Here is a 25,330-nt window from a genome sequence, read left to right as displayed (position 1 = left end):
CGCCCCAGCACTGACAGGCAGCAAGACGGATGGCAGCGGCTGTGTACTCAGGTGCGGCCGCCACACATGGCCACCAGCTGACAGGGACGAGTGGGGGGGGAGCCCTAGGCTCCCAGCCCTGCTGGGTTGCACGGGGGTGCATGGCATGCCTGGGGGCATCACCATGCATGGGGTGCTGGTGTGCATGCGTGTGCACGTGTGTGCACATGTGTGCATGTGTGCAATGGGGGGGGCTGTGGGAAACAGCGGATGCTGCTGAAGCATGGGGACGTGAGGCAGCTGCCTGGCTTTCCTGTGCTGCCCAGCCAGTGTGCAGGACAGGACGTGTGTCCCCGTGTATGGCATGCTGTGTGCCGTAGCTGAGCACAACCCAAAGAGGGGCTACCACGGGGAGCTGGCATTCCCCAGGGCTGGGTTTTCCCCCTGTGTGCTGGGAAATGTCCCCTGCCCTCCCACACTGGAGAGCGTTTATCTGAGAGGTGATACTTAAGTGTAAGAAAATAAACAGAGAGCAGATGGCACGGGGGGCCGGATCTGCTCCCTGCCACTCTGTGCTGCTCCAGTCCTGCTGGGAAAACACTGCTTCTTGCGAGGCAAATGGATTCCAGACCCCACGGCTGTGCAGAGCATGTGGCTGCCAGGACAAAGAGTGACCCTGCCTAGGGCTGGGCAAAGCAGTGCCAGCCTGACCTAACATCCTGTACCATCCTCATGCCACGCATCTCCATCCCATCCGACTCCCTCTGCAAGCCAAGGGAATGCTGACTCTACTTGCAAACATGGGGAGACCTGTGCTATCAATAGCTGCCTCTGGTCTGTACCTGAGTGACTGGGATGGAGACAGCGGGATGGGGATGCTGGGATGGGACTGATGGCAGCGGTCCTGGCAGGACCCTGTGCCGGTGGCTGTGCCCGGGGCATTGCGGGCCCCTCACAGGGCTGTACCTGTGGGCCGATCTGGAAAGCATTACACGGCTGTCGTGTGGGGAAGTCTGTCCCAGTTCCGGAGCTGGGACCCTCCCAGCCAGCCCAGACGGAGCGGGAGGGAGCCCACAAAGCGCCTTTGTTCCTGGTCTGGAACGAATGGATTGGAGGCAGCTGAGATCGGCTGTCAGCCGGCGACACCGGAGACCCTGCAGGTCAGGCAGAGGGAAGGGGGACAGGTGGAGGGATGGACGGATGGACGGATGGACAGACACAGGGATGGCTGGCTTTGGCAAGGCTCACCCCCATGCAGGTTGGGACCTGGAGGTGCTCCTGGCGCTGTGTGTCCCCCCGGGAACACGGGGCATGCAGAGCCCTGCAGAGATCCCCACGCTTGTGACGCGGCCTGGGGCTTGGCAAACCCCCCCTCCCTGCCCCGGGGTCCCATTTCTGTGTGCGAGGTGATCTGTATTGCCGAAGGAGCTGCTACCTCATCCCTCCCCCCGCGCTCTACGGAGAGGAAACTTTTTAGCACGCCACAATTCTTCGCAGAAATTTACGGCCCATGAGGGAGCCGTGCAGCAGGGCCGCTCTCTCCGCGCACGCTCGCAGGGTTTCCTCCCGGCGGAGGCAGCTTTGATGCGACGCATGCAGCTCGGCCGTGCACACCCCCAGCCCCTGCCCTGGCAGCCCCCAGCCCAGCCGGCCCTTCCTGCGGAAACGCAGTGGAAGCAAAGCGTGCCCCAGCAGCAGGCAGCACCGTGCGTGCTGCTGTGCAAAGGGATGGCTGCAAACCCCCGCAGAGCTGCCCGTGCCCTCCTCCCAGCTCCCAACCCCGGCCCATTCCTGCCCTTGAAGGACAGGATCCAGCTGGCATGGAGTGTGGCCAGCAGGCAGAGTGTCCGGACGCAGTTCCTGTCCCAGTCCTGCTGCTGACTCACAGTGTGATGGGGTGAGTCAGTGGCCTTTCCCCTCCCTGGTTCCTGGCTCAGAGGGATGCCGGATAGCTGTGGGATGCTCAGTGTGGTTTTTCCAGTTTGCACATGGGGTGAAGACGTGGCATTTGCAGAGCTGATAGCATCCCAGCATGGCGCAACTGCTCTCAGAAGCAGAGTCGAGTCAACCCTAGGGCAGCAAGGACTGACCCCGTATTTGTCCCCATCAGAGCACCCAACTCTCAGCACAGTGCCTGTCTGCTGACACAGCGTTGGGTACCAGCACAGTGTCCATCCCCACCCCACATGTCCCTGTGCCCCATCTCACAGCTGCTCCCAGCCCCTGCCACTCCCAGCACCAGCACACGGACCAAGGGGTTTGGTCACCTTTATTCCCAGAGCAGCAGTGGGTGTCCCCTGGAGACAACCGCATGGAGAAGGGGCTGTGGGATGCATCTGAGGATGGAGCAGGCAGCTCTGGAGCAGGCACAGCCCAGAGTGAGCCTGGAGTGGCGGTGGGAAGGCTGGGGGTGGTGAGTGCCCTGGTACAGGTTTGTCCTGGTTTGTGTGTCCCAGTTCGGCGGTGCCCTGGTTCAGCGGTGCCACGCTTTGGTTTTATCCTGTCCCAGTTCCACGTGCCCCAGCTCGACCCACTCCTTCCCGGTTCAGAGATGTTCCGGCCCAGCTGTGCTCAGCGGGTGTCGCTCTGGTTCGGTGCCGCGCCGGTTTGGGGGTTTCCCAGTTTGGAGATATCCTGGTTCGCAACGTCCCGGCTCGCGATGTCCCGGTTCGGAGACGTCTCGGTTCGCGATGTCCCGGTCCGATCCCTCCCCGCCCCGTTCCCGCGGCACACGGTCGCCACCTCCCGGCCGCGAGTGACACCCACCGGCACCGGGACCCCCCCGCGACCCCATCCCAACCGCAACGCCGGGGGCGGGCGCGGTGTTCGGCTGAGCCCCGGGGCGGAAGGAGGGGTCCGCCTCAGCGCAGTTCGGGCGTAGAGGAGCCCAGGTAGGTGCGGAGGTCGCTGAGCGTGGACGGGATGATCTTGGCGGGGATGGTGTCCCGCTGCAGCTCACGGTGCGCCGCGTAGCGGTGACACCCACCGAAGGAGTAGAAGTAATCCCCGCCCTGGCTGCCCTTGATCCATAGCACGTCAATGGGGGGGACCTGCTCGGGATCCTCCTGGGGGGAGAGAGGGCGAAGGAGAGAAGGATGGAGAGAGCCGCGGTGCTGCGCGCTTCTTCGGCTGTGCCCGGCAGCCCCGAACCGGGGAGGCCCGAACCCGCGCTGTCCCGACCCCCGAACCCTCCCGGCACCCCGGGTCCCTTCGGCACCCCCGACCCTCCGCGCCTCATAGAACCCGGCACCCCCGACCCCATGCATCCCCGGCACCTATGACCCCCCCGGCCCCGCACATCCCCAACACCCCGGGCTCCCCGGCACCCCGAACTCCTCGGCACATCCGACCCAACACCTGTGACTTTTCCGGCACCCCCGACCCCTCCGGCACCCCGGAGCCCTCGATACACCCGACCCCGCCGTCTCCGCACCCTCCTTATCCCCGCACCCACCTGCAGGGTCCGCACCAAACTCCGCACTTTCTCCGGCTCCAGCACGGAGGGGATGGGCCGGATCAGGACGCTCATGGGCACGTTGTGTACGGCGGCGATGTGCTGCGTGTGGATACTCGCGGTGCCACCGTTCCCCTCTTCCTCAGCCATGGCCACCGCCGCCAACTCCGGCCGTCGCTCCGCCGCTCCTCGCCCCGCACCTCCCGCCCCCGCCCCGCGCAGCGCCGCTCCCCGCAGCGCCGCCCGCCCTCCGCCCGCCGCCATCGCCGCGCTTTGCAGCGTCACGGTGAGACCGCGGAAAGGGTTGGTTGGCCCCGAGCTCCGAGGGCGAAGGTGCCCGGGTCCGTGCACTGAGAATCGGAGAGGGGGGGTCACGGCCTGGAGCTGCGTGGAACCGACACGGATGGAACGGGGTGGGGGGGTAGGGGGGGGGGGGGGAGTCGGGAGGAGTTTCAGCCCTGGGTCCGTCTTCGTGGAGCTGTGGGATATCCCGGATTAGAAGGAATAGAGGTCATCGGGTCTGGCTCCAGGCTGGGATGGATGTTCTGGGACATTTCTGGCTCATTTCTTGGAATCAGTGTCCCCAGTGGTAGAGAAGTACTGGGAAAGAGTTTGGGTCCCCCACGCCCCTTGTTCTGAGCCCCCCACAGCCCTACCCCGACCCCTGTACGCCCCCTGGCCCAGCTGCACGGTTCTCTATCCCCAGTGCTGACTCAGGGTCACATCCCACGGCCAGCATCTCACGCAGTGCTGGGTGACCCCTCTGCCCTTCACTGGTGACGGTGAGGATGAGGAAGGACATCACAGCAGAACCCCATTGGTGGATTCGGGATGCAACACCCAGTGATCCCAGCTGGGCAGTCCCCAGGATCCACACCCCACTACTGGCACTCTGCACTTTGCTTTGCTTTCAGGTCAGTGCTCTGCTGCTCCCCCTGGTGCTTTTTGCAAGCCGGGTGCAGCACTGGGAGCGGGATCCAGTGCCGTTAATGGGGTGCAGTGCTGTTAATGGGGTGCAGTGCCATTAATGCGGTGCAGTGCTGTTAATGGGGCGCAGTGCCGTTAATGGGGTGCAGTTCTATTAATGGGACACAGTGCCGTTAATGGGGTGCAGTGCTGTTAATGGGGTGCAGTGCTGTTAATGGGGCGCAGTGCCGTTAATGGGGTGCAGTGCTGTTAATGGGGCGCAGTGCTGCTGTTGGAGTGCAGTGCTGTTAATGGGGTGCAGTGCCGTTAATGGGGCGCAGTGCCGTTAATGGGGCGCAGTTCTATTAATGGGGTGCAGTGCCGTTAATGGGGTGTAGTGCCGTTAATGGGGTGCAGTGCTATTAATGGGGCGCAGTGCCGCTGTTGGGGCGCAGTGCCGTTAATGGGGTGCAGTGCCGTTAATGGGGCGCAGTGCTGTTAATGGGGTGCAGTGCCGTTAATGGGGCGCAGTGCCGTTAATGGGGTGCAGTGCCGTTAATGGGGCGCAGTGCTGTTAATGGGGTGCAGTGCCGTTAATGGGGCGCAGTGCTGTTAATGGGGTGCAGTGCCGTTAATGGGGTGCAGTGCCGTTAATGGGGCGCAGTGCCGCTATTGGGGCGCAGCACCATTTGCAAAGCTTGCACTGCAGGTGCCACCGCTCCCCTTTGAGGATGTGCACAGAGCACCTGCTGCCCACCCACCCACCTCCGTGTGCACAAAGAGCCCAAGACACAGCTGGTAGTGGCAGAAGTCCCTTTTATATCCCTGAATTGCATTACAAGTAATACTGCGGGCGGTCGGTTCTCCTCTTACCGCGGCCTGTCCAATACAAAACCTGGCAGAAAAAGAAAAGCGATCATGCACGGAAAAAATTATTGCTGTGGTATCCGCTATGTACAGTATAACACACGGGGCAGCCCAGCCCCGCACGCCGCGCTGCCCGAGGGGACGCACGAAAAATGCTGCAGCTCGGGCTGCCCACGGAGCTCAAAGTGACCCTGGGAGCCACGGGCACGGCGGGAGGAAGACTGCGGTGGGAGGAAGACGGAGCAGGAAGACTGCAAAGGGAGAGCCAGGCTGAGCCCCTGGGTGCCGAGGCCCGAGGTAGGAGCGGCTCGCTGCGGGGCAGGGGTTGCATAGAATCGCTGCTTCGTCCCCGTGCAGGGAGCAGAGCGGGAGCTGGCGGTGTGGGGTTCTGTCTCTTGGGGCCGTGTCCCCATCCGTGTCCCCGTGGCTGTGTCCCGGGCACGGCGATCCGCCTCCGGTCTTGGCAAATAAATAGTGAAAAGCAGAAGGAATAAATAATATAAATAAGAGCATCAATTAAATAGACTCACCCGGGCTCTGTGGCACCACCGACCCCCTCCTGGGGTGTGCGGGGGTGAGGGCAGAGGGGTCTGGGGTTGGCCAGGGGGGAGAGGGGATGGAAGCAGCCCAACAGGGGCTGAGGGTGAGGGTTCTGCCCCAGGGGCTGTGCCCACGTGGGTGGGGGCAGCAGGGCGGATGGGGTCCGTCAGTCCTGCCTGGCTCTTCGCCCCATGGTCCTGTCCTTGCTACGGACCAGGTGAGTGTCTTTTCTCCCCGGCAGTTCCTGGGAGGAGAAGCAGCAGCTCTAAATAAATAATAGGAATAAATTAAATAAATAGGGGTGAGCATCGCGAGCTGGGGAAGGTCTGGCCCAGGTGCAGGCGGTGCTCCCGGGGCAGTCCCTGCAGAGAGACCTGCCTGGCTGCGGGGACTGCGTCCAGCCCTTCCCGGGGGCCGGGGGCTCCTTTTTATTTAGGGGGTGAGAGATGTAGGAAGCATCCTCCAGCCCCGTAGCGGCAACTGGCACCAGGATGGGGAGGGGTAGAGGTGGTGGGGGGGTGCGTTGGGGGCGAGGGGGGGAGGGCACGGGGATTAGTTCCCTATTGCACAGCTGTGTTCGGAGCCCTTGAAGCAGGCGGACTCGTAGTGCTTGTTGAGGTACGACTTGAGGGCGAAGGTCTTCTCGCACTGCTTGCACTTGTAGTGCTTGAAGGCGGAGTGGGTCTGCATGTGGGCGCGCAGGTTGGAGCGGTCGGCGAAGGCCTTGCCACAGTGAGAGCAACCAAAGGGCTTCTCCCCGGTGTGCGAACGCATGTGGCCCTGCAGCAGCCAGGGCCGGCTGAAGGCTTTGCCGCAGACGTCGCACTTGTGCTTGAGGTTGTGGGTGAGGACGTGCATGGCCAGGGCGGGCATGGAGACGTACGCCTTGCCGCAGGTCGGGCATTTCCTGGCCATCTTGCTGTCCAGGCTGCGGTGGGTCTGCTTGTGCCGGCTGAGGTTGGAGGAGGTGGCGTAGGTCTTGCCGCACTCGGGGCAGGAGTGGCGGTGGCTGCCACGGCGCTGGCTCTCCCCGCGTCGACGCGACCTCCCGTCGGTGATGAAGAAGGCGTCCATGGAGTAGCTGTCCGTCACCGCTGCCTCCCCGTTGAAGTAGCGGGCGGAGAAGGTGGACTGGGGGCTCTCGGGGTCGCTGTATTCCTCCTGGCCGGGCGTGTAGGCCGGGTCTGGCGGTGCCGGCGGCAGCCCCTGCTTCTTGTCGGGGTTGTAGCCGGCAGGTGCCAGGCAGTGCTGCAGGTACCCTGTGGGGACGACACGAGGGTCATCCTCCTCTGGGCTGGGCTCTGCCCGGCAGTGAGCTGAAAACACGCAGCTGTCACTGGCCCTGCACATCGGAGCTGCCTCATGTGCACAAGGGATGAGCTGCCCTGGGTGCCGGCCCGATGGGAGGCAGAGGTTGATAGAGCTCTGCTCCTATCCCCATCTCCCTATTTCTAGGAATGGGTTGAGAAGGCAGAGATGAGAACAAAAGGGCTCGGAGAGGTCACCCCATCTCTCTCAGGAATGTGGCACATGGGGACTGGTGACACCAGGGACACTGGGCTCACACTGAGGGTAGAGAACCATGGGCCCCAGGAGCAGAGGGGGCTCATGGCCATGCTGGCAGTTCCACCCTGTGTGACACTGATGCAGATCTGCTCATGGCTTTTAGGTAATTGACTCTTGACCTGTGCCAGAGCAATGCCACGAATGCCTCCATCCCTCTGCTGCCAGCATGCGATGGTCACTGCACTGCGTGCTCCCAGTGCCTCCCAGCTGGGCCAGCAGCTCGGGGCACACACAGTGGGACACGTGGCCACGCAGGCTGCCCTACACCGGTCCTGGCAGTCACCTGCCTTGTGCACAATGGCCCCTGCCAGCTGCTCCAGAGGACGCATCCCTGCTGCTGATGGTGATGGTGGGGGCTGTTGGGGGGCTCAGCACACTGCCAGGCTCACCGGCACTGATGCATGACTGTGGGGCCATATGCACACCCCACCCCACAAAATACCCCTAAATGCAGCCCCCCCTCCCACCTTTGGGACCCCCTCATCTGGGCTGCCCGGGGCGTGCTGCAGCCGCGGGGCCCCCACGCTTTGTCCCATTGAGGCTGGGGGGTCCCTGCACTGCTGTGGGGAGGGGTCTGCGAGGCTGGGGCACGGTGCAGCCCCCCCGCTGCCCGCGCTGTGCTGACAGTGCGGTCGCACGGGCTGTGCAGAAAGCGCTCTGCTCAGCAATTTCTCACGCTGCCTCCGAGCATGCAGCAAGGTTATTTCCAGGAGAGCAGCGTCGGCAGCTTCTGCCCAGCTGCAGTGCATCCCTCCCCCACCAGCTGCTGCTCCCCATAGGATGGGGAGGAGAAGGGGACCCCCAGGTCGTGTGGGCATTGCCCCGTGCCCCCTGTGCTGGGCAGCAGAAATGAGGACACGCAGAGCAGCGTTGGCTGCATGGGGCTGGATCGGGCCCATCGCTGCACCCAGCGCAGCCTGCGGCTCCAGGAGCAGCCGAGCCGTGACCTGGGAAAAACGTCCCCATCGCCGTCCCCTTTCACGGCACATCCCCGGCTCGCCCCGTCGGGGGTCTCTGCTGAGCGCAGGTGACCCGCACAGAGCCCGGCCCGGTGTCATCCCGAAGCTCGTGGCTCTGGGGGCCCCATCGCCCTCATGCCCACCCTTCGTACCTCTCTTAGTGCCAGGAAGGGGGCTGCCCCCACCCCCCCCCCCCATTGTGCCCGGGGTGGTGACAGCGCGCGCGGAGCTGTCGGAGGGGAGCGGGGCTGCGAACAATGAAAGCCGCAGGCACGGCGAGCAGCCCGGCCCCCCCACCCCTCTCCTCGCTCCCGGCTGCTTCGTGCCCCCCAAAACTTGCGCTGGAAGGAGCCCTCCTCGCTGCCCCCAACCGCGGGCAGAGCGGGGTCCTCCGTGACTCCATCACCTGCACTGCCGCTGTCACCGCGTCCCCAAGGACCAACTTCGGCAGGGGCTGGTGGCGCTGGGGAGGAGGGAGGGGGGACCCACAAAGGCGAACAAGGACGGGACCCGCGGGACGCAGCGTTGAGACCCCCCCCGCCGCCCTCTTCCTGCCCTCCCCGAGCCCCCCGGCCCCGCTTCCCCTGTACCCCCGTTCCCCCCCGCTGCCCCGTCGGGCGCACACAATAGGGGTGTGGGGGGGGCGTTCCCCGGAGCCCCCCGCCCCGCACTCACCATCTCCGGCAGCTGGGCCGGGCAGCGCGTAGGGGGGCTCCAGGGGTGCGTAGGGGGGCGCGGGGGCCCCGGCGAGAGGGAACGCGTCCGCCTTCAGCTTCTTCACCAGGAAGGAGCGGGGCATGGCGGGGCCGGGCCGGAGCCTTCAGCACTGGACAGCTCCGGCACCGGCACCGGCCCCGGTACCGGCACTGGCCCGGCCCGGGGCGGCCCCCGGCCCCGCGCTGCGCTCCGGGCCGGTGGTGCGGGCTGCGAGGAGCGGGGAGCGGAGTGCGAGGGGCGGGCGCCGGGGAGGAGGAGGAGAGGAGGCTGAGGAGGAGGAGGAGGAGAGGAGGAGGGGGAGGAGGAGGAGGAGGGGGAGGAAGGCAGGCGGCGGGGGGGAGGGGGCCGCTCCGCCCGGCCGCGCCCCGAGCCCCCCCTCCCCGAGCCCCCCGGAGCGTCGTGGCAGTGTTGGGTCCTCGCTCCCTGCTTCCCTCTGTCCCAACCCCCCCCCCCCCCCCCCCCCCCCAGCCGCGGACAATGGGGACACACGGGGACATGGGGCGGAAGGGGGGTGGGGTGGGGGTGTGCTGCCTCCTGCTGCCTTTGTCTCCCTGCCGCCAGCCCCCGGGGCTGTGAATGACGGGGCGGGGGTCCAGGCGCTGTCACTGTTCTCATTCTCTGTCCCGGTTCCATCCCTTATCTCCATCCCTGTTCCTTGTTCCTAACCCCATTCCGTGTCCCACTCTGTTGTCTTTATCTCTGCCTCTTGTCCCTTTCCGACGACCCCTTTATTTTTCCCTTGTTTCTTCCCTTATTCTCCATCCCCATTCCTGCTCCCTGTTCCCAGCCCTTCCCGTCCCGTCTGTCCCTTTCCCCTGTCACCACCCCTCTTCTCTTGTCCCTTTCCCCACCTTCTGTCCTTCTCCCATGTCCCTATCCCTATCCGTGTCCTGGGGAAGTGCCGTGACCTTCACAGCCCACAACAATAGCCGGGCTCGTGGCGGTGCATTGTTCCCTCCTGGAGCCCCCACTCCCCCTCCTCCCTTCCCTGCACTGAGCACGCGGCACAGCCGCTCATGCCGGTCCCCCCAGACCCCCCCGGAACAGGATGAGGCCCTTCTTGCAGGCAGGCCGTGGTTCCAAGCTGGCAGGTGACAGTGAGGACCTGGCTGGAGCACTTCTGCTGCCCATCACTGCTCTCGCTGCATGGCCAGTGCCCTGTAAAATGAGCTGGGAGCCACAGTGGGAGCTCTGGAGCAAGACCTTGTGCCAGCTGGGGGTGACAAAGGGCTTATGGGGTACAGCGAGCTGGGGGATCCAGCACAAAGGACCTGCTCCCTGTGAGTCCCTGCCCTGCCACCAGCTTGGAACCTCAGCCTGCCCTGCCTTGCTCTGCAGTCCCCTTGAAGCCGGTGCTTCCCCTGTTACACCGTGAGCATCCCCCTCCTCTGTGGGCAGCTGGGGAAAGGCCATGCTGTCCCCGAGCCCTGTGCTGCACCAAGAGCATTGCAGCACTCAGCCCCAAGCAGCCCACCAGTGGTGGTCAGTGTGGGGATCTGACGGTGCCCTTTGTCTGTGCACACAGTGTCACACGCAGGGGACAAGAGCAGCACCCCGTGGTGGCACCCCGATCCTAATGCTGCCCGTGGCATGCTGGTGGCCATGTGCTTCTTGATCTGTGCTGGGAGCTGGGGGCATCTCTGCTCTGCATCTGTGTGGGGCCAGCGAGCGTACATTCACTGCTTTGTGTGGCCTCCCATAGCCAAGGGAATGTTCCACAGCACCCCACATCCTAGGACATCCCCTAACCTGGGTTATCCCAAATTCTATAGCACCCCACAGCCCATGTTACACCATAGCCTGGAGCACCCTATGTTCTATAGCATCCCATAACCCAGGGCACTCTATAGGGTGGGGTACCCATAGCCCACAGCATCCTGTAGCCTAGGACACCCCACAACCCCAGGTACCCCACGTCCTATAGCATCCCATAGCCCATCTCATGCCATAGCCCTGGGTTCCCATAGCCCACAGCATCCCATAGCCCAGTGCACCTCTCATCCTAGGGACACCCCACTGCCCGCCCCACTCCTGTTCCCAGGCTGGGGCTCCCACCCCATTCCCCCCTTAGCACTGGGGCTCACTCCCCATCAGCATCACTCACCAGGGCCGTGGGCACCAGCCCCATCTGGCCCTACGGTGCAACCCTGACATCAGTCCAAGTCCAAGGTCACCTCTCCCCGAGGTGCAGCCTTGGGGTCGCCCCAGCATCTCCTCCATCCCTGGGCCGCCGGCTCCCAGCCCTGTGCTCCTTTATTTATTTATCTGTGTGTGTGCGATCACTTTTCTTGAAGGCACGTTTGCAGAACGGACGATTACTTACGCCCTAGTTGGGCCGAGCTTGCCTGCCTGCCCGCTGCCCTGTGATTTTTTCTCTCTCCAGGCTGTGGTGTAATAAGGGAGGTAATTAAGTGTAAAAGACAGGGGGAGGGAGGGCTGGGAGAGGGGGAATAGGAACTGGCTCCTTTCAGAGGCAGGGGACTGAGATAATGTATGTTAATAACCTGCAATCAGTCCTGCGGAGCTGTGCTAATATTGCTGACTGCAGCGCGGCTGGGCCCCCCCCCAAACCTGCCCCCACCACGGCGGGGAGGGGGAGAGCCAGAAGAAAGGCCCGGGCGTTCTCCCGGAGCGAGGCTGGGTGATGGCTGCATCCCCATCCCTGCCTTCCCGAGCAGCTGTATGGAAATAATTCCTGCTCGCTCGCAGGGCTCGGAGGCGATTGTTCCCCTGTGCCGTGCTGGGGAGGGAGGGAGGGGTTGGCGGGGCTGTGCAGGGCGAGGGTCTTCGGGGACCTGTGCGTCTGGGATGGGCAGGAGGGTCCTCATGTAGGGCGCGGGGGGGGGTGGGGGGGTGGTGAAGGGCTGCGTCCCTTTAGCTCGCGGTCTCATTGCAAGGAACGTGGGATGCGCCCTGCTCTTGGGATGGGATAAGTCCTCCACGGTGCCCCCGCATCCACCGCTGCTCCTCAGCCCCCAGCTCTGCCCCTCTCCCCACGCTCCTCCTGCAAACGGGGGGATGCGCGGTGTTCAGCTCAGGCCGTGGGACCCGTGCGGGGCGGTGGGCGATTAGCAATTCCAGCCGCGTCCTTCCCGCAGGCGGCCGGGACGCAGCCGGGGCCGGGGGCTGCTCGGCTCTGCTTCGTTAAGGCACAGCAGAGCGGGTCTGTCGCTGCTGCTCCCGAGGGGAGCAGATTGCCAGACAAAGAACCGGGGACAAAGGCCCGGCTGCCTCGTGCCCCGGGGAAGAGGCGCAGGCGCGTACGGCGACCGAGCGCTGCTCCGCCTGGGGGCTGACGCTGCTCCCCCGGACCCCCCCGGACCTCCTGTTGGCACAGCCGAGGTGCAGTCGGGTACCAGGTGGCACAGTTCTGCCACCCCGTGCCGTGTGACAGCCTTGTGTTGCTGTTCATGGCACGGCTGTGGGCACGGGGCCGTGCTGCAGCTCGACTGGGACACAGGGCAGTGGGGAGAGAGCAGAAAGCATTGCCAGAGCCCCAGAAGGGCTCCCTGGGAAGGTTACCCCCATCCCACTGGGCCGCGTCTCCTTCTGCTGCTGCTTTTCCAGGAGGGACCTTTGTCACCACAATCTGAATATGGCTGCAGCCCCCCCTGTCCCAGGGCAGCCATTGCTCTCCACTACGGCATGGGCACGAGAATGAGAACAGGAATGAGAACACAAACACTGCTCCCAGGGGTGCTGAGCCCCCGGTGCAGTGGGGCGAGGTGGAAAGCAGCAGGTCTGGGCACAGGCCAAAGGGCTGAGCAAACTCCTTCTATTTGTTTGAACACAAGAGGAACGCCGTGCTCATACTGGGCACTGCAGGCTGCAGTAGTCGGCGGATTGGAAGAAGCCATAAATGTTGACGAGGGGGAACATGAGCAGGGCACCCAGCAGGGATCCCAGCTGCTCCAGTGCCCCGTACCACACCAGTGCACTGTGGCTGCGGCTCCTCAGGATGACCCCGGCCATCACCTTCACGTAGGAGAGCGTTCCGGTGAAGAGCACCCAGGAGAGGATCTGGTGGCACAGGAGAAAGCGGTCAGTGGGGACCCTGAGACCGCTCCTGAGGTTTGAGGGACCCAAAGACTTACAATGATGGCGTTGCCCCACTGGGAATGCTGCAGGAGAGGGCACGGGCTCATCACTGCTATGGCCATGTTGTAGGCACCGAAGCCTGTACCCGCCAGGCTGAGGATGCCCATCAGGGCCAGGGACCTGCAAGGAACAGTTAGGTGACACCGGTCAGCACTGCCACCCCAGCACAGGGAGAGGCACAGCCCCACAGCAGGCTCAGTGCTGGCCCCACTGTCCTTCCTGAGTGCCTCTGACGCCAGGGTATGAGCACCCTGAGGACACCCACCACCCCAAAATGGGGCTGTTTGGGGTCTCCCATACCTACCTGCTGGGCAGGACCATGGCCACGATGCAGGCGAGAGGGTTGGCCATGGAGCTGAGCGTGGCCGAGAGGTGATATGCGGTGTTGCCATATGGCAGGCAAGAGTAGGACTGCACAGATGGCAGGACTCCGTTTGTCAGAGAGCTCACCCAAGTGATAAGCAAGTAGATGAAAGCAAGCTTGGCCACAGAATAGGAGACCTTCTCTGGGTGGGTCTCCATGGGCCGCTTGGTGCTCTTTGGGCATGAGTAGCCTTTGCCTCGTCCCGTGCCAGCATCATCCTCAAGGACCTGGTCAAAGGAGTTCAGTATGATGGTGCTGGGACACAACTGCTGCTGTGAGAGCTCCCATACCTTGGGCTGCCTTGTCAGGAAGAAGAAAGCCACCAAGCAGACTACCATCATCGCAGTCATGAGGAGGAAGAAGATGAGGGTAGAGAAGCGGGCTGGGAGGTAGTGGGTCTCCATCTGGAAGACAGTGCCCTCCATGGTCTCATTGCCAGACGTGATGTTGACCACCTGGCTGACATTGGCACAGCTGGAGATGCCGGAGCCCTGGCCCAGGGCGATGAGAGCAGGGATCAGCCCGCTGAGTCCTTCACCTATGAAGTAGGTGGTGAGGTATTGGGCCTGCAGCTGCATCATGAAGGGCAGGAAGGTGACGGAGGAAGTGCAGTCAACCAGAGCCAAGAAGAAGGTGAGGATCAGGAATGCAGTGCTATGGGAGGTCCCCGCAATGGGGGAGGTGCAGTTCCAAAGGAAGGCCAGCAGCAAGCAGGCCACGATGCCCACAGACACAATCACGTAGATAACAACCACCTCCTTCAGCGAGCCGGGCCAGAAGCGGTGCATGAGGGTGACAAAGAGCGGCCCCACGTTGGCCATCTGGATGATGATGGTGATGAAGGAGGGCAGGTCCCACTGCTCTGGCAGCACCGTCACCAGCAGCGGCAGCTCGACCCACAGCCCATTGATGGCCATCCAGGAGCCCATGCCAAAGGCACAGGCGAGAAGGTGGGTGAGCAGCGCCATGGCTCAGGGCCGGGTGCCACTGTGCTGTGGGGAGAAGCTTCATTCAGTGGTGGAGCTCTGTCCCCCAGGCCCCCACAGATGCTGCCTATGTCCCCTCTCCCACAGGCAGCTCCAGCTGCTTCTCCTGCAGCACAGGACTGGCAGAGTGGCGTAGCCTAGCCAGCAGCGAGAGGCCTTGTGCCACCAGTGCCCCACAAGGCCCCCTGCTCTGCCTGAGGCACTCATCGTGCTTGGGGCACAGAGACTGGAACAGGGTAGCGAGCTGGAGCTGAGCCAGCTTAGCATGGCACTGCCTGGCATGGCCTAACAGCCTGGCATAGTATGGCCTGGCAGGACATGGAAAGGCCTAGTACGGCCTGGCACAGCACGGCATGGCCTCGTATGGCCTGGCATGGCACAGTCTGGCACGACTTGGCACAGCATGGCATGGCCTGGCACAGCATGGCATGGCACAGCACGGCATGGCCTGGCACAGCATGGCATGGCTTGGCCTGGCACGGCCTGATGCACCGTCGACTCTCACCTGGGGGCTGTGAATCCTATGCAGCCGCTCTCCCGGGACTCGAGGCCTCGCCCTTCCCTCCGCATCCGCAGGCAGCGCCCAGCAGCTCCTCTCCTCCCGCCGGCCCCCCCGCTGACTGCACGGGGCTCCGGCAGCGGTGGGGCAGAAAGGCCCCGCGGCCCCACCTGCAAACAGGGCCCAGCTCATACCTGCGGGCTGACTCAGCCCCCGCCCGCCCGGAGCACCTGCCGCCCGCCCGGCCCCATCCCAGCACCAGGGGGTCCGCACAGCCCCGCGTCCCCGAGCCCCGCGGTGCGGATGGAGGTGAGGGGGGGGGGGGAGGGTTGCGGACCGGGTGACCCCCAGCGCGGTGCCGAGTCCCGGTGGAGGAAACCCGGGTTCGCGAGGCCGGAGCCGTCCGCCGAATGACCTCATCCCGGCAGGGAGGTGTGGGGACTTTTTGTTACGGAGCAGAAGGGAAAAAGGAAGAAACGGGAGACCGGTCGGACCGGTGCCGGGGTGACGTTCGGGGCACCTCCCCGCACGGCAACTCACTGCGCTTTGGGGGACGGGCGGCACGCGGCGCAGCGAGTCCGGGCTGCCGGGCGGTGACGTCAACCGGCCACGTGACCGCCTCCGGATGCAGATGGGTGGCAGCGTGCGGAGCGCCGGGTGCTGCTCCCGGCGGAATGAGCCTCCCCGCCTCCCCTCCTCCTCCTCCTCCTCCCCCCCTTCCTTCCTCCTCCTCCTCCTCCTCCCCCCCTCTCCGGGCGTGGGGAACCGGGCGGAGTCACGTGACCTCGTGCCGTCCCGCTGTCCGCTCGGCGGTGGGTCTGACGCTGTGCTGCAGGGCTCCCGGGCTGGAGGTCCCAGCGGGGTCCTGGAGATGGGGGAGGAGGGGGGGGGGTACGTGAGCTGCGCCCCTACCCCTTATGTGAGCGGTAGTTTGGATGTTGGAGTGGGGTGGGATGAGACAAAGTCATAATGATGAATAAAAAGTAACGTGCTGGGGGCTTTGGGGGGGGTGGGCGAGCGCCTTTTTCTTGAGGGAACCCCCCAAATCCCTGTTGCGTTGGGGACAGAGGAGCAGCTGTGATCACAGCCAATCCCACTGTGATCCCGTTCCATCAGGAACAGCTGGAGGAGCTCAGGAACACCCCCCTTCTTCCCAACCCCCCTCCACCCAGCACGCCCAGCTCCACACTTTTGGCAGCATCACGGCCACTTGGTCCCATTCACTCCCCCCCCCCTTCCCCCCCCTCCCAGCTCCAGGTGCTGGCTGGGACTTCCACACTCCAAACTCAGCCCTAGTGCACAAAGTGCTCCCACTCGCTCTATCCCTGCCCCCAAAGCACAGCCCAGCCCCTCCTGTCCCCACATACCACCAGGGTCAGCCTCAGCGTGCTGCTGTCTGGCTGTAATGCCAGGTGCTCTCTGCAGTGCTGTCTCTGAACCTGCACACCCCGGTTTGGCCCGGTGCCGGCATTTATTCCTGGCTGTGACACGGACTTTGCCCTTGTCCTCAAAAGAGCCTGTGTCCCACCTATTCCAAGATGCCACCTTGCGAGTGCAAATGTCACCGTGCAGCACTGTCTGGGATGGATAGCTGCAGGGCTGCGGGTTGAACTGTGTGCCCTGGGAACACAGAATGTGGCCTGCAGGTGTGCATTGTGCACAGACACTCCTCCAGCCCTGCTCAGCCAGCACAGGGTGCACGGTGGCTGTGGGACATGACCAGGTGCCCAAACATGCTTGAGCTGGCAGATGCGATGCTTGCACCCTTCAGGAGCTGACAGGGGCTGCAGAGGACAGAGCAAGCTGGGCCCTATGGCAGCGCAGCCATGCAAAGGCTCGTCCCAGCACCCAGCTCCCCCCTCGGTGGCTCTTCCCCCAGCACCCACTGGGTGTCGCTGGGAGAGCGGGCTGCACTGCGCTGCCTCGTGCAATGCCCTGCCTGTCCCCTCCTGTCCCTAATTGCCCTGCCTGTGCCCCGCACCTCTGTGCCCTGCAGCCACCCCAGGCACCTAGAGCAGTGGTGTCCCCGCTGTTCCCAAATGGGCTGCAGGATGGGTGTTCAGGCTTTGGGACTGTTGGGGTTCTGCATCTGTGCGCCCTGTGTTGCTAGGAGGCACCGGGCACCGGGGGCTGATACAGCTGAGCCCCCTGCTCCCCATGGGGACGGGACAGCAAGGGGACAGCGGCTGTGCCTTGTTCATCCTGCAGCACAAAGGAGCCCGAATCCAGGACTAATTGGCTGTGGCACGGGGGCCGGGGGGCACAAAGGGTTGATGGGCACGGGACCGAGCGCTGCTGCACGCTTCTCACCCCAACCCAGCTGATACGTGCTGCCTGCTGTGCCGGGGGGGGCCGCCCCCCAGCCCATGCTGCATCGCACGGCAGCTGAGCCCCGGCCCCTCTGCACCCCGGCAGATGCGAGCAAAGGCCCCAAGGCAGATGGCAACATTTGGTCACCGAGCCGGTCCTCGGCTATGGGACTGTGCTGGGATCAGGCAGGCGAATGGCCCGCCAGAAACTCCCCCCGTGTCCCCAGATGCAAGGCCATGTCCAGTAAGGGTGAGAATGCAGCAGGGCCTCTTGGGTGGGGAGAAGCAGGTGATGAGAGTGGGGCTCCATCTCTGATTCCGCAGGCCTTTCTCACACTGGGAATCCCTGGTAAGGAGTACAACCCACCAATGGGACCCCAGTTTTCCTACTGGAGGGGGCCCTGTCATACAGGCGGTACCTCCTTACTGGGAAGCCCAGCCAGAAAGCGGGGACCAACAGCGGGTCGCTGCCCATGGCCCTTTCCTCCCCTTCCATTCTCCTCCTCCTCACAGCTCCCCATCTCCATTTGCATCCTATTTCCATGTGAATGGAGCAGGTCAAGTTGAAAGTTGAAAGCTGCGCGGGGCGCCTGGGGAAGGGGCCTCTGCCAGAGGTGAGAGCCCAACAAAAGGGGCCGCATCCCCAGGGCACTGCGCTCGCATGGCTGCGGCCACAGCCCTGGCCCCAGCACAGCCGCCCTTCCACCATCTGCGGGTCCGAGTGCAGCCTCCACTGCTCAGACAAAGCCCTCACACCCGGCACGTCTCCATCTGTTGGATCCCCTGCACCCGAGCACAGTGTATCTTTGGCCCTGAGCATGGCTGCTGTCTGCAAGGATGTGCACAGAGGGATGTGCACGGCAGGATGGGCATGGGCAGCATCCAGCTGATGGGCATGAGGTGAGGCTGTGCGCATGAGAGCACTCCTCATTCATCCTTATGGTCTCTAGGGAGCTCCCTGTGCCTCAGAACAGGCATTCAGCATCAGGGAAACTGAGGCAGGGAGCGGGTGGTGGCTCGCCTCAGTCAGGGTATAGGCATTTCCCAGCTCCAAAGCTATTTGAACCATTGTCTGGGTGAGTGGTGGTGATAGAAGCCTGGAATTAGCACCCACCAAAATGAGCACGGCGGCAGGAGGAAGGTCTTGTGGAAGCTGCCAGCACTGGGGAGGGCTAAGGTGAGCCAACACCTCTGGGCTGGACCTTGTGCCATGAAGCTGCAGCCCTGTGGTTTGATGTCAGGCATCCACAACCCTCCCCACCCAACACTTACAGGGAGGATTTGGCCTCTGAGCTCTTTTTTTCTTTTGCACTTTCCTAGCTGCATTTCACTCCTGGGGGGTCCTGGGAGCTGCACGTGCAGGGAGCCAGCCCTGAGCACCTGTGGGAGGCGAGCACAGAGCCAGCCCCAGCGCCCATCCACCCCGGGGCTGCGGGATGGGTGCTGAACCCAGGGCGTGCTCCTGCATTGGGCTGCCCTCCCCAAAACCATCCCGGGGTGCTCCTGGGGAGGGTGAGGCTACAACGCCCTGCTGAGTGCAAGCAGCCGGCGTGCCCAGACAGCACCAGCTGCCTGCCTGCAGCCTGCACCGATCCCCTACCATAGGGATACACAGCCTGGCCACCCTCAGCGGGCAGATGCCCACGGCTCTGCATCACCAGGCAGTGTTTTTCCAGCTGAAGCCATCGTGTAGGTCCACCTTCTGCTGGAAGCATCACCCAAGTGCAGGGCGGCTCCGAGCTGGGGCTGTTTGTTTTCCCAGCTTCACCCAAGCCCTGCTTGTCTCGCTTCCAAGAACAGTTTGAAAAACGTGCTGCTATCCCTGAGCTCTGATTCTGTGTGCTGTGTTTGCCCCTGCCCTAGGAGCTGGGCTGTGTGCAGGCAGCAGCCTCACTCGGTGACCTTGCTCTGCTCTGTCTCCTCACTCTACGCCATTCGTTGGGCTGCTCTGTTTTAAGCACAGGAGCGTTTTGAACTTTGGGACTGCAGGATGCCGGGGGGCTGGTGGTGACCTGGGGCTGGTGGGTGTGCAAGGGACCTGTTCCCTTGAGAAGGCTTTGAGAAGGCTCTGCTCCCTGTCCTGGTGAAAGCAGGGGATGTCCAGGGCCGTTCTGGCACCTGCAGTGCTTGGTGCTCCAGTTGTGCCACCACAGCAGTGCTTTTCCATCCCCACTGACCGAACTGTGGGTCCCTTCACGCTGCCCAACCGGCGCTGCCGGCTGAGCTTAGACCCACACCAGGACGTCACCGGCCACGGCCACGCTTTGTGATGCAGCCACAATTAAAATGCAGCCTGGCTTGGAGAAAAGCCCTGTGCCTGTGCACACACGCTGGCAAGGAGAGGTGTTTTCGATCCCATCTGAGTGCTGGGCTGCCTCGGAGGGCGTCTTCAACCAGCGGTGACTCAGACGGAGCCGTGAGCCGCCCTGCAGTGCACAGACCTGCTCCAGCACCCTGAAACCAGCTGCACTGCAGGGAGCAGGGGAGGCAGAGGGCACAGGGCCACTCTGAGACGAGAACAGGAAGCAGAGACACAGCAGCTGAACCAGGCCAGGGAGCACAGAAAGGTGGGTAGGTGGCGGAGGTGGGTGCTGGGTCGCTGTGGCTGAGCATGGCAAGCTGGGTGCCAGCCACAGTGCCTGGACTGCTGTGCTCCATTCGGGTCAGCTGATAATGTCGCTTTGCTTTCTGGGCTGTGGGAGAACAGCTCTGTGCGGATTGGGGCAGCTGTGCCAAGCTGGCAGCTCTCCATCCATAGGAATGTGGAGCAGCAGGTTGTGTCCGGCCAGCTGACCTTGCTGACAGGGACAGGAGCCCACCCTAAGCACTGCTGGCTGCTGGGGGGCTCTGCACCCCCATCCCTGTGCCCAGCAGATGCTCCCTATGGAAGCCTCCCCATCCATGGCACAGGGTGCAGGGTGGCTGCTGGCAGCGTGCTGTGCTCCAGCAGTGCACAACACTGGAAGATGACCCCTACACCACCAGAAAACACCCAGAGCCGGGTGAGTCAGGCCCTCGTGTCCCCTCTCCATCAGGGCTGGGTGACACAGGACCTCGGGGAGCCTGACGGTGATTTCCCACATTGGAGGCTGCAGCACTGCTTGCCCCCGAGCACCTTCCCTCCATGCTTCATTGCCCCTGAGCACAGAGCACGGCTGCAGCGGTTGGGGCCCTGCCTTCCCCGTCATTGCCTGGCGGGGACATCGGTGCCCTGCACTGCCCTGTTCCCAGCTCACCGCCCGCAGCCGATGCCGTGTTGTGGGCTGTACCCAGGAAGTCGAGCAAGGAGGTGAGCGGCCTCAGGTGGCGGCAGCTCACTGGGAGAAAGGAAGCGGGGCTGTGCCGTGCCCACCGGTGGGCTCCCTTGTGCCCTAAGCTGGGCAATGTGGGGCTGAGGAAGCTGCGCTGGGCAGCTGCGGTGACCCCGGTGCTGCAGCACCGCCTGGTCAGGTGAGTGGCACAGCCCCAGACTGGGGTAGACGGGGACCCTGCGGCCAAAGCAGCTCAGGAGAGGTCGGTGGGTGTCAGCCCCTGGCTGCTGACGGCACTGGGGTGGGAGGCACGGGGCCGCTTTGAGCCCCTCCGTGTGCGGGCTGCTGCTGCTGCGCGACCGTTGGGGCGGGCGGGTGCTGTGCTTGGCAGAGCCCCAAGGGCGCGGGGTTCCTGGCTGCTGGAGAACGAGGAGGGCTGAGGAAGCACGGCTGGGAACCCCCGGGTGCTTTCCGGTGGCCCACAGTGGGAGAGGGATGTGCAGGAGCACCTCTGCCGTGGGACCTGCACACACTGCCCTCCCCCAAATGGCAGGGGGCCGTTGGGACAGGCAGGCGGGCCGCTTGCATGTTGGCATTCTCCCTTTTTCTCTGTGAAGGAGGCGGGTGGGGGTGCACGGCAGGGGGGAAGCTGCTCCTGGGGCTGAGCATGGGGGGGCTGCAGGAAGCAGGGCCCGACGTTGCAGCGCAGAGAGCTGGTGGGCGATTGGGGCAGGCGGAGCACCCCACGCACCCCGGGCAGCGGGCATCACTGTGGGGCAGCAGCCCTTCCTAGGGCTCCCCTCACCCCAGTGTCGGGGTGCCCTCCCCGCGGCCCCATTGGCCGTGGTGCCGTTTGAAGCAGGCTTGCACCGCGGATTGGCCGCGCTTCGTCTCGGGGACGCAGCCGGAGGCGTGGTCCCTGCCTTGAAATAGGAAGCCCGGAGCAGCCGGCGCAGACAGCGCGGCACCGCACGCCCCGCGCAGCGCTCGGCCCTTTGTCCGCCTGCCTGCGGGGACGGGGTGCGGGCAGGGGGTTGTCACCGCCGCCCCCCGCAACCTCCCCTCATTGCGGTTCCCTCCCCCGCAGCCTGCGGCGCGTGGCCCCGCTGCCGCCCGCACGATGTCGGTCGAGGCGCTGCACGCCGGCGATGCCATGAAAGGGATGGCGGCGAGAACCCCCTTCACCTCGGCCATGCCCATCCGCATCCTCAACAAGGGACCCGAGTATTTCCGACGGCGAGCTGAACCGGCCGCCCGAAAACCCAGCGCCGTAGAGAGGTTGGAGGCCGATAAAGCCAAGTACGTCAAGAGCCAGCAGGTCGCCAGCACTCGGCAGGAGCCGGTGAAGCCTCCGCTGCTCAAGCAGCCGCTCTTCGTGCCGGGCGTGCGCCGCGCCATGCTCACCCCCAGCCGCAAGACGACGCCGGGACCGCGCTCAGCAGGCAGGGCCAAGACCTCGCTCAACCTGGAGATCCTCAACCACCTCATCAACGGCTGCGATGGCCCCAAAGCCGAGAGCCCGCGGGGTGGGGAGCGGCACGGCGCGGCGGAGGCGATGAACGCCAGTAGGGTCGGCAAGGCACCGGGGAGCCCCGCTGCGCCCAGACCCCCCGGGACCGTGGCGGTGCGCAGGGTGGACGTGCGGCCCTGCGGGGCCCTGCCTCCCGCCGTGCCGGGAATACGGGTGCCGTCGTCGCCCTCCCCGTGCAGAGCGCCCGCAACGCCGGTTCTGAGCTCACCCAGCCGCCCCGAAAGCGCCCGCCGGCAAACCCTGCTGCACCGCTCCAAGTCGGACCTGAGCGACCGCTTCTCGCGGGCCACCGCCGACCTGGAGCGCTTCTTCAACTACTGCGGCCTCGACCCCGAGGAGGTGCGGGACATGGGGGCCGAGCATTTTGCCCGTGCCAGCTCCGACATCGTGTCCGTCAAGTTTCACAGCGTCAGCACGGCCAGCTCGGAGGGCGGACGCTCCCCCCGCAGCGCGGCCACGCCGGAGGGCCGCCCGGCTGAGCGCATGCCCTACGGCATCTCGGTGGTGGAGCGCAACGCCCGCGTCATCAAGTGGCTGTATGGGCTGCGCCAGGCCCGCGAGCCCCAGCAGGTCTCCAACGTGTAGCCAGGCTGCTCGGCTGCAGGCGGTGCTGATGTTGGGACGGGAGGAAGCATCATCCCGTGCTCCCCAGGAGGGCAGCGGGGCCATCCCGGATCCCTGAACTGAGCCCGCTGTGCCTCTCTCCCCATCCCTCTGTGCAGCTGCAGAGCGTGGATGCTGTGCGTCCTCCTGAGGAGCGCCTTGCTTCCTGATGGACTCAGCTCTGCAGGACCCCCATCAGCACCTCGGTACCCCTGAGCCTGTAGAGTGCAGGAGACACGGTTGCACCTGACTGTGTGCTGCTGGCTGGGCTGTGGGTGCATGGTACCTCCTTTGGGGACCCAGCTTGAGGCTCTGCATTAGCACTGGGGCCTCCTCTTAGTGGCCACAGGTTGAGGTGCTGTGCCCCTGCAGCTTCAGAAGGGGACAGAATCCTGGTGGTCCCCATCAGAGTGCTGAGCATCCTGGAATGTTTGGGTGCTCTGCGGGGAGGAAAACCCGAGATCTCCTTGGAGAAGCTCAAGTTTGTGTATGTGTGTGTGTGTGCGTGTGTTTGTATCCTCTTTTTTGTATGCCAGTGAGAAAACCCCGGGCACAACGTGCCCTCTTATTTATGAAGAAGGTTCTATTGGTATCTTCCTACTGTTTTTCCTGATGTGTCAACTGTAAAAAAGTGACAGTAATGCAGTCAGTTTTATTAAATTTCAGTGCTTTGGATGCCGTGCGTGTTGCCGTCTACAGATGTGGTGGGGAATGAACTGGGGCAGGCCCCCAAGAGCCTCTTCCCTGCCAAACTCAACAACACGATGGGCACTGCGTCCCAGTGGGTGTTTGCAGAGCATGAGTGTTGTGCCATGCTGTGCCGTGCCGTGCCATGCCGTGCCGTATGGTGCCATGCTGTGCCAGCCCAGGGCCCGGCAGATGCAGCAGGAGGAAGGTTTGTTCCTGGCAGGTCCTGGCAGAGCCCAGCTCCGGGATTCCCCTCTGCACCTCCCCAGCACTGTGCCAAGCACGCTGCCGGGCTCTGCTCTGCGCTTGCTCCAGCAAAGCACCCCACAGCTTGGCTGCATCCCCAGGGCTGCAAGATGGGGAGGCGATAGCAGAGACCTCCCAGGCGCTGGGGAGGTGTGAGGATGAAAGATGATGCAGGGAGTGCTTTGAAGATGAAAGCGCCGTGTGCTGCGCTATCCCCAGGTGGGTGTGGGCTCCTGCAGCCCCTATGCTCCCTTGCAAGGGGAAAAGCAAAGCACCCCATGATGCTGCTGCAAACTCTGCCCATCTGGGTTGCTGGGGAAGGTGGCACCCAGGCCACCAATACCCGCACCCAGCGCTCCCCCCGTGGGGCACAGACCTGCTGCTGCTCACACCCCAGCCCTGTTGTGCGGGACCCATTGGGCTCCCAGAAAGGAGCCAGACAGGTCTGGGAGCCCCCACCCAAGGTTGGTGCAGGATGTGGTGGGGAGGATGCAGGACAGCACCTGATAATGAGTCAGGGAGGAAGCACACGCCCAAGAGATCCTGCAGTGCCAGCACACAGGAAGCTGGTGACTCCCCAGAGAGCCAGACATGGGGCTCAGCCCCCAGTGCTTGGTTCTGGGGTCCTGCATAGGGCTGCACGGCTGGGATGTGTGGTGGCTGCACACAACATGCACAGCCAGCCAAGTCCCGTGTGCTCACATGGTGCACATTTGCACCCCCAGCCCAGACACTTGAGGCACCTTGCTCCCCCCAGGGGATGCCCCAATGTCTCTGTATCCCTGCTGGGGACAGGAGGGCAGCCCTGTCCCTGCACTCCCGATCACTTTCTTTGGCAGCTGCCTCCCTGCCAGCTCCGGTTTCAGCATGGAGCCACAGCTGAGCCCGCAGTTATTTATAGAGAGGAGGAATGACCAGGGGAAGGTTTCCACTGCCTTTGTCCTGCTTACTCCCATAACTCTTGTTCCACGTTTCTACGTGGCTCATCACAGTGATGACCCTTCAAAGGTCATTTTCTTCCCCAGTCACTCAAGAAAAGGGCCTGGGGATCACATCCCAGCCCTCCTCAAGTGCTGCGTGGGGAAAGCAAGGAGATGGGATTTGGGGTGCAGGGAGTGAGCAGGGCTGGGGGGCATGCAGAGGTTCACAGCAGCACCAGGATGGCCATAACCACAGTGCCTTGCAGGTGATCCCACCTTTAATGCATTTCCCATTTTTTCAATTATTAAGCACGATCTGATGAGCACCTTAGAGGAAGTGCCAGCTGCATCGCATGTTTTAATCAGTGTTAATTAGCAAATGCCTTATGAATGGGGGAGGGGAAGAAGCAGGTCTGTGGGGGTGTCTGAGGGATGGGTGCTGCAGGGTCAGTGAGGGGGTGGATGTGTGGCTCATGGCCTGTGGCAGAGCTGCTACCACTGCTGGTCCCCAGAGTCTGCTGGGAATCCACCAGGGCACAACGCTCCTGTCCCCCATGGATGGGGATGCTGTGCAACGTCACCAGGCTGTGGAGGACCTCTAGTGGCAATAGAGTCGAGGGGGACAGGGGTGGCCCATGATAAGATGGGAAGTGCTGTGGAGCTGGGTGTCACCGAGCCCTCATCTGTGCTCTGAGCTCAGTCAGTGCTCAGCGGGTCAGGATGGGGCTGCACCCCCCTGAATGATGCAGGCGTAGCAGGGAGACTGCTGGAAGGTCCTTTATGTGGAGATCATACACACTGCATCCCTGGGGCTGAGGCAGTGCTGCTGCTGTCCCCAGTAGCGAGCC

General features: G+C 63.8%; 4 protein-coding genes across 4 annotated transcripts; 1 reads left to right on the top strand and 3 right to left on the bottom strand.

Annotated features, from left to right (window-relative positions):
* Positions 1–2,840: 2,840 nt before the first annotated feature.
* SRXN1 (sulfiredoxin 1) lies at positions 2,841–3,697 on the bottom strand (the record flags this gene model as incomplete). The annotated part of the gene is made up of 2 exons (XM_079543450.1): positions 2,841–3,044; positions 3,434–3,697. The coding sequence occupies 2 exons, from the start codon at positions 3,695–3,697 to the stop codon at positions 2,841–2,843; spliced, it is 468 nt and encodes a 155-aa protein (XP_079399576.1).
* Positions 3,698–6,298: 2,601 nt separating this feature from the next.
* SCRT2 (scratch family transcriptional repressor 2) lies at positions 6,299–9,070 on the bottom strand (the record flags this gene model as incomplete). The annotated part of the gene is made up of 2 exons (XM_079543577.1): positions 6,299–7,005; positions 8,947–9,070. 2 exons carry the CDS (start codon positions 9,068–9,070, stop codon positions 6,299–6,301), a joined length of 831 nt encoding a protein of 276 aa, XP_079399703.1.
* A 3,725-nt stretch (positions 9,071–12,795) lies between these two features.
* On the bottom strand, positions 12,796–14,418 carry SLC52A3 (solute carrier family 52 member 3; the record flags this gene model as incomplete). The annotated part of the gene is made up of 3 exons (XM_079543188.1): positions 12,796–13,008; positions 13,083–13,206; positions 13,391–14,418. 3 exons carry the CDS (start codon positions 14,416–14,418, stop codon positions 12,796–12,798), a joined length of 1,365 nt encoding a protein of 454 aa, XP_079399314.1.
* A 7,197-nt stretch (positions 14,419–21,615) lies between these two features.
* Positions 21,616–22,611, top strand: FAM110A (family with sequence similarity 110 member A; the record flags this gene model as incomplete). Its single annotated transcript, XM_079543499.1, has 1 exon — positions 21,616–22,611. One exon carries the CDS (start codon positions 21,616–21,618, stop codon positions 22,609–22,611), a length of 996 nt encoding a protein of 331 aa, XP_079399625.1.
* Between the last annotated feature and the right edge of the window lie 2,719 nt (positions 22,612–25,330).

The sequence above is a fragment of the Tetrao urogallus genome (genome assembly GCF_951394365.1).
Source record: "Tetrao urogallus genome assembly, chromosome: 16".
NCBI lineage: Eukaryota > Metazoa > Chordata > Aves > Galliformes > Phasianidae > Tetrao > Tetrao urogallus.
Note: the sequence above shows the minus strand (reverse complement) of the source record. Positions and strands in the feature narration are given on the sequence as shown.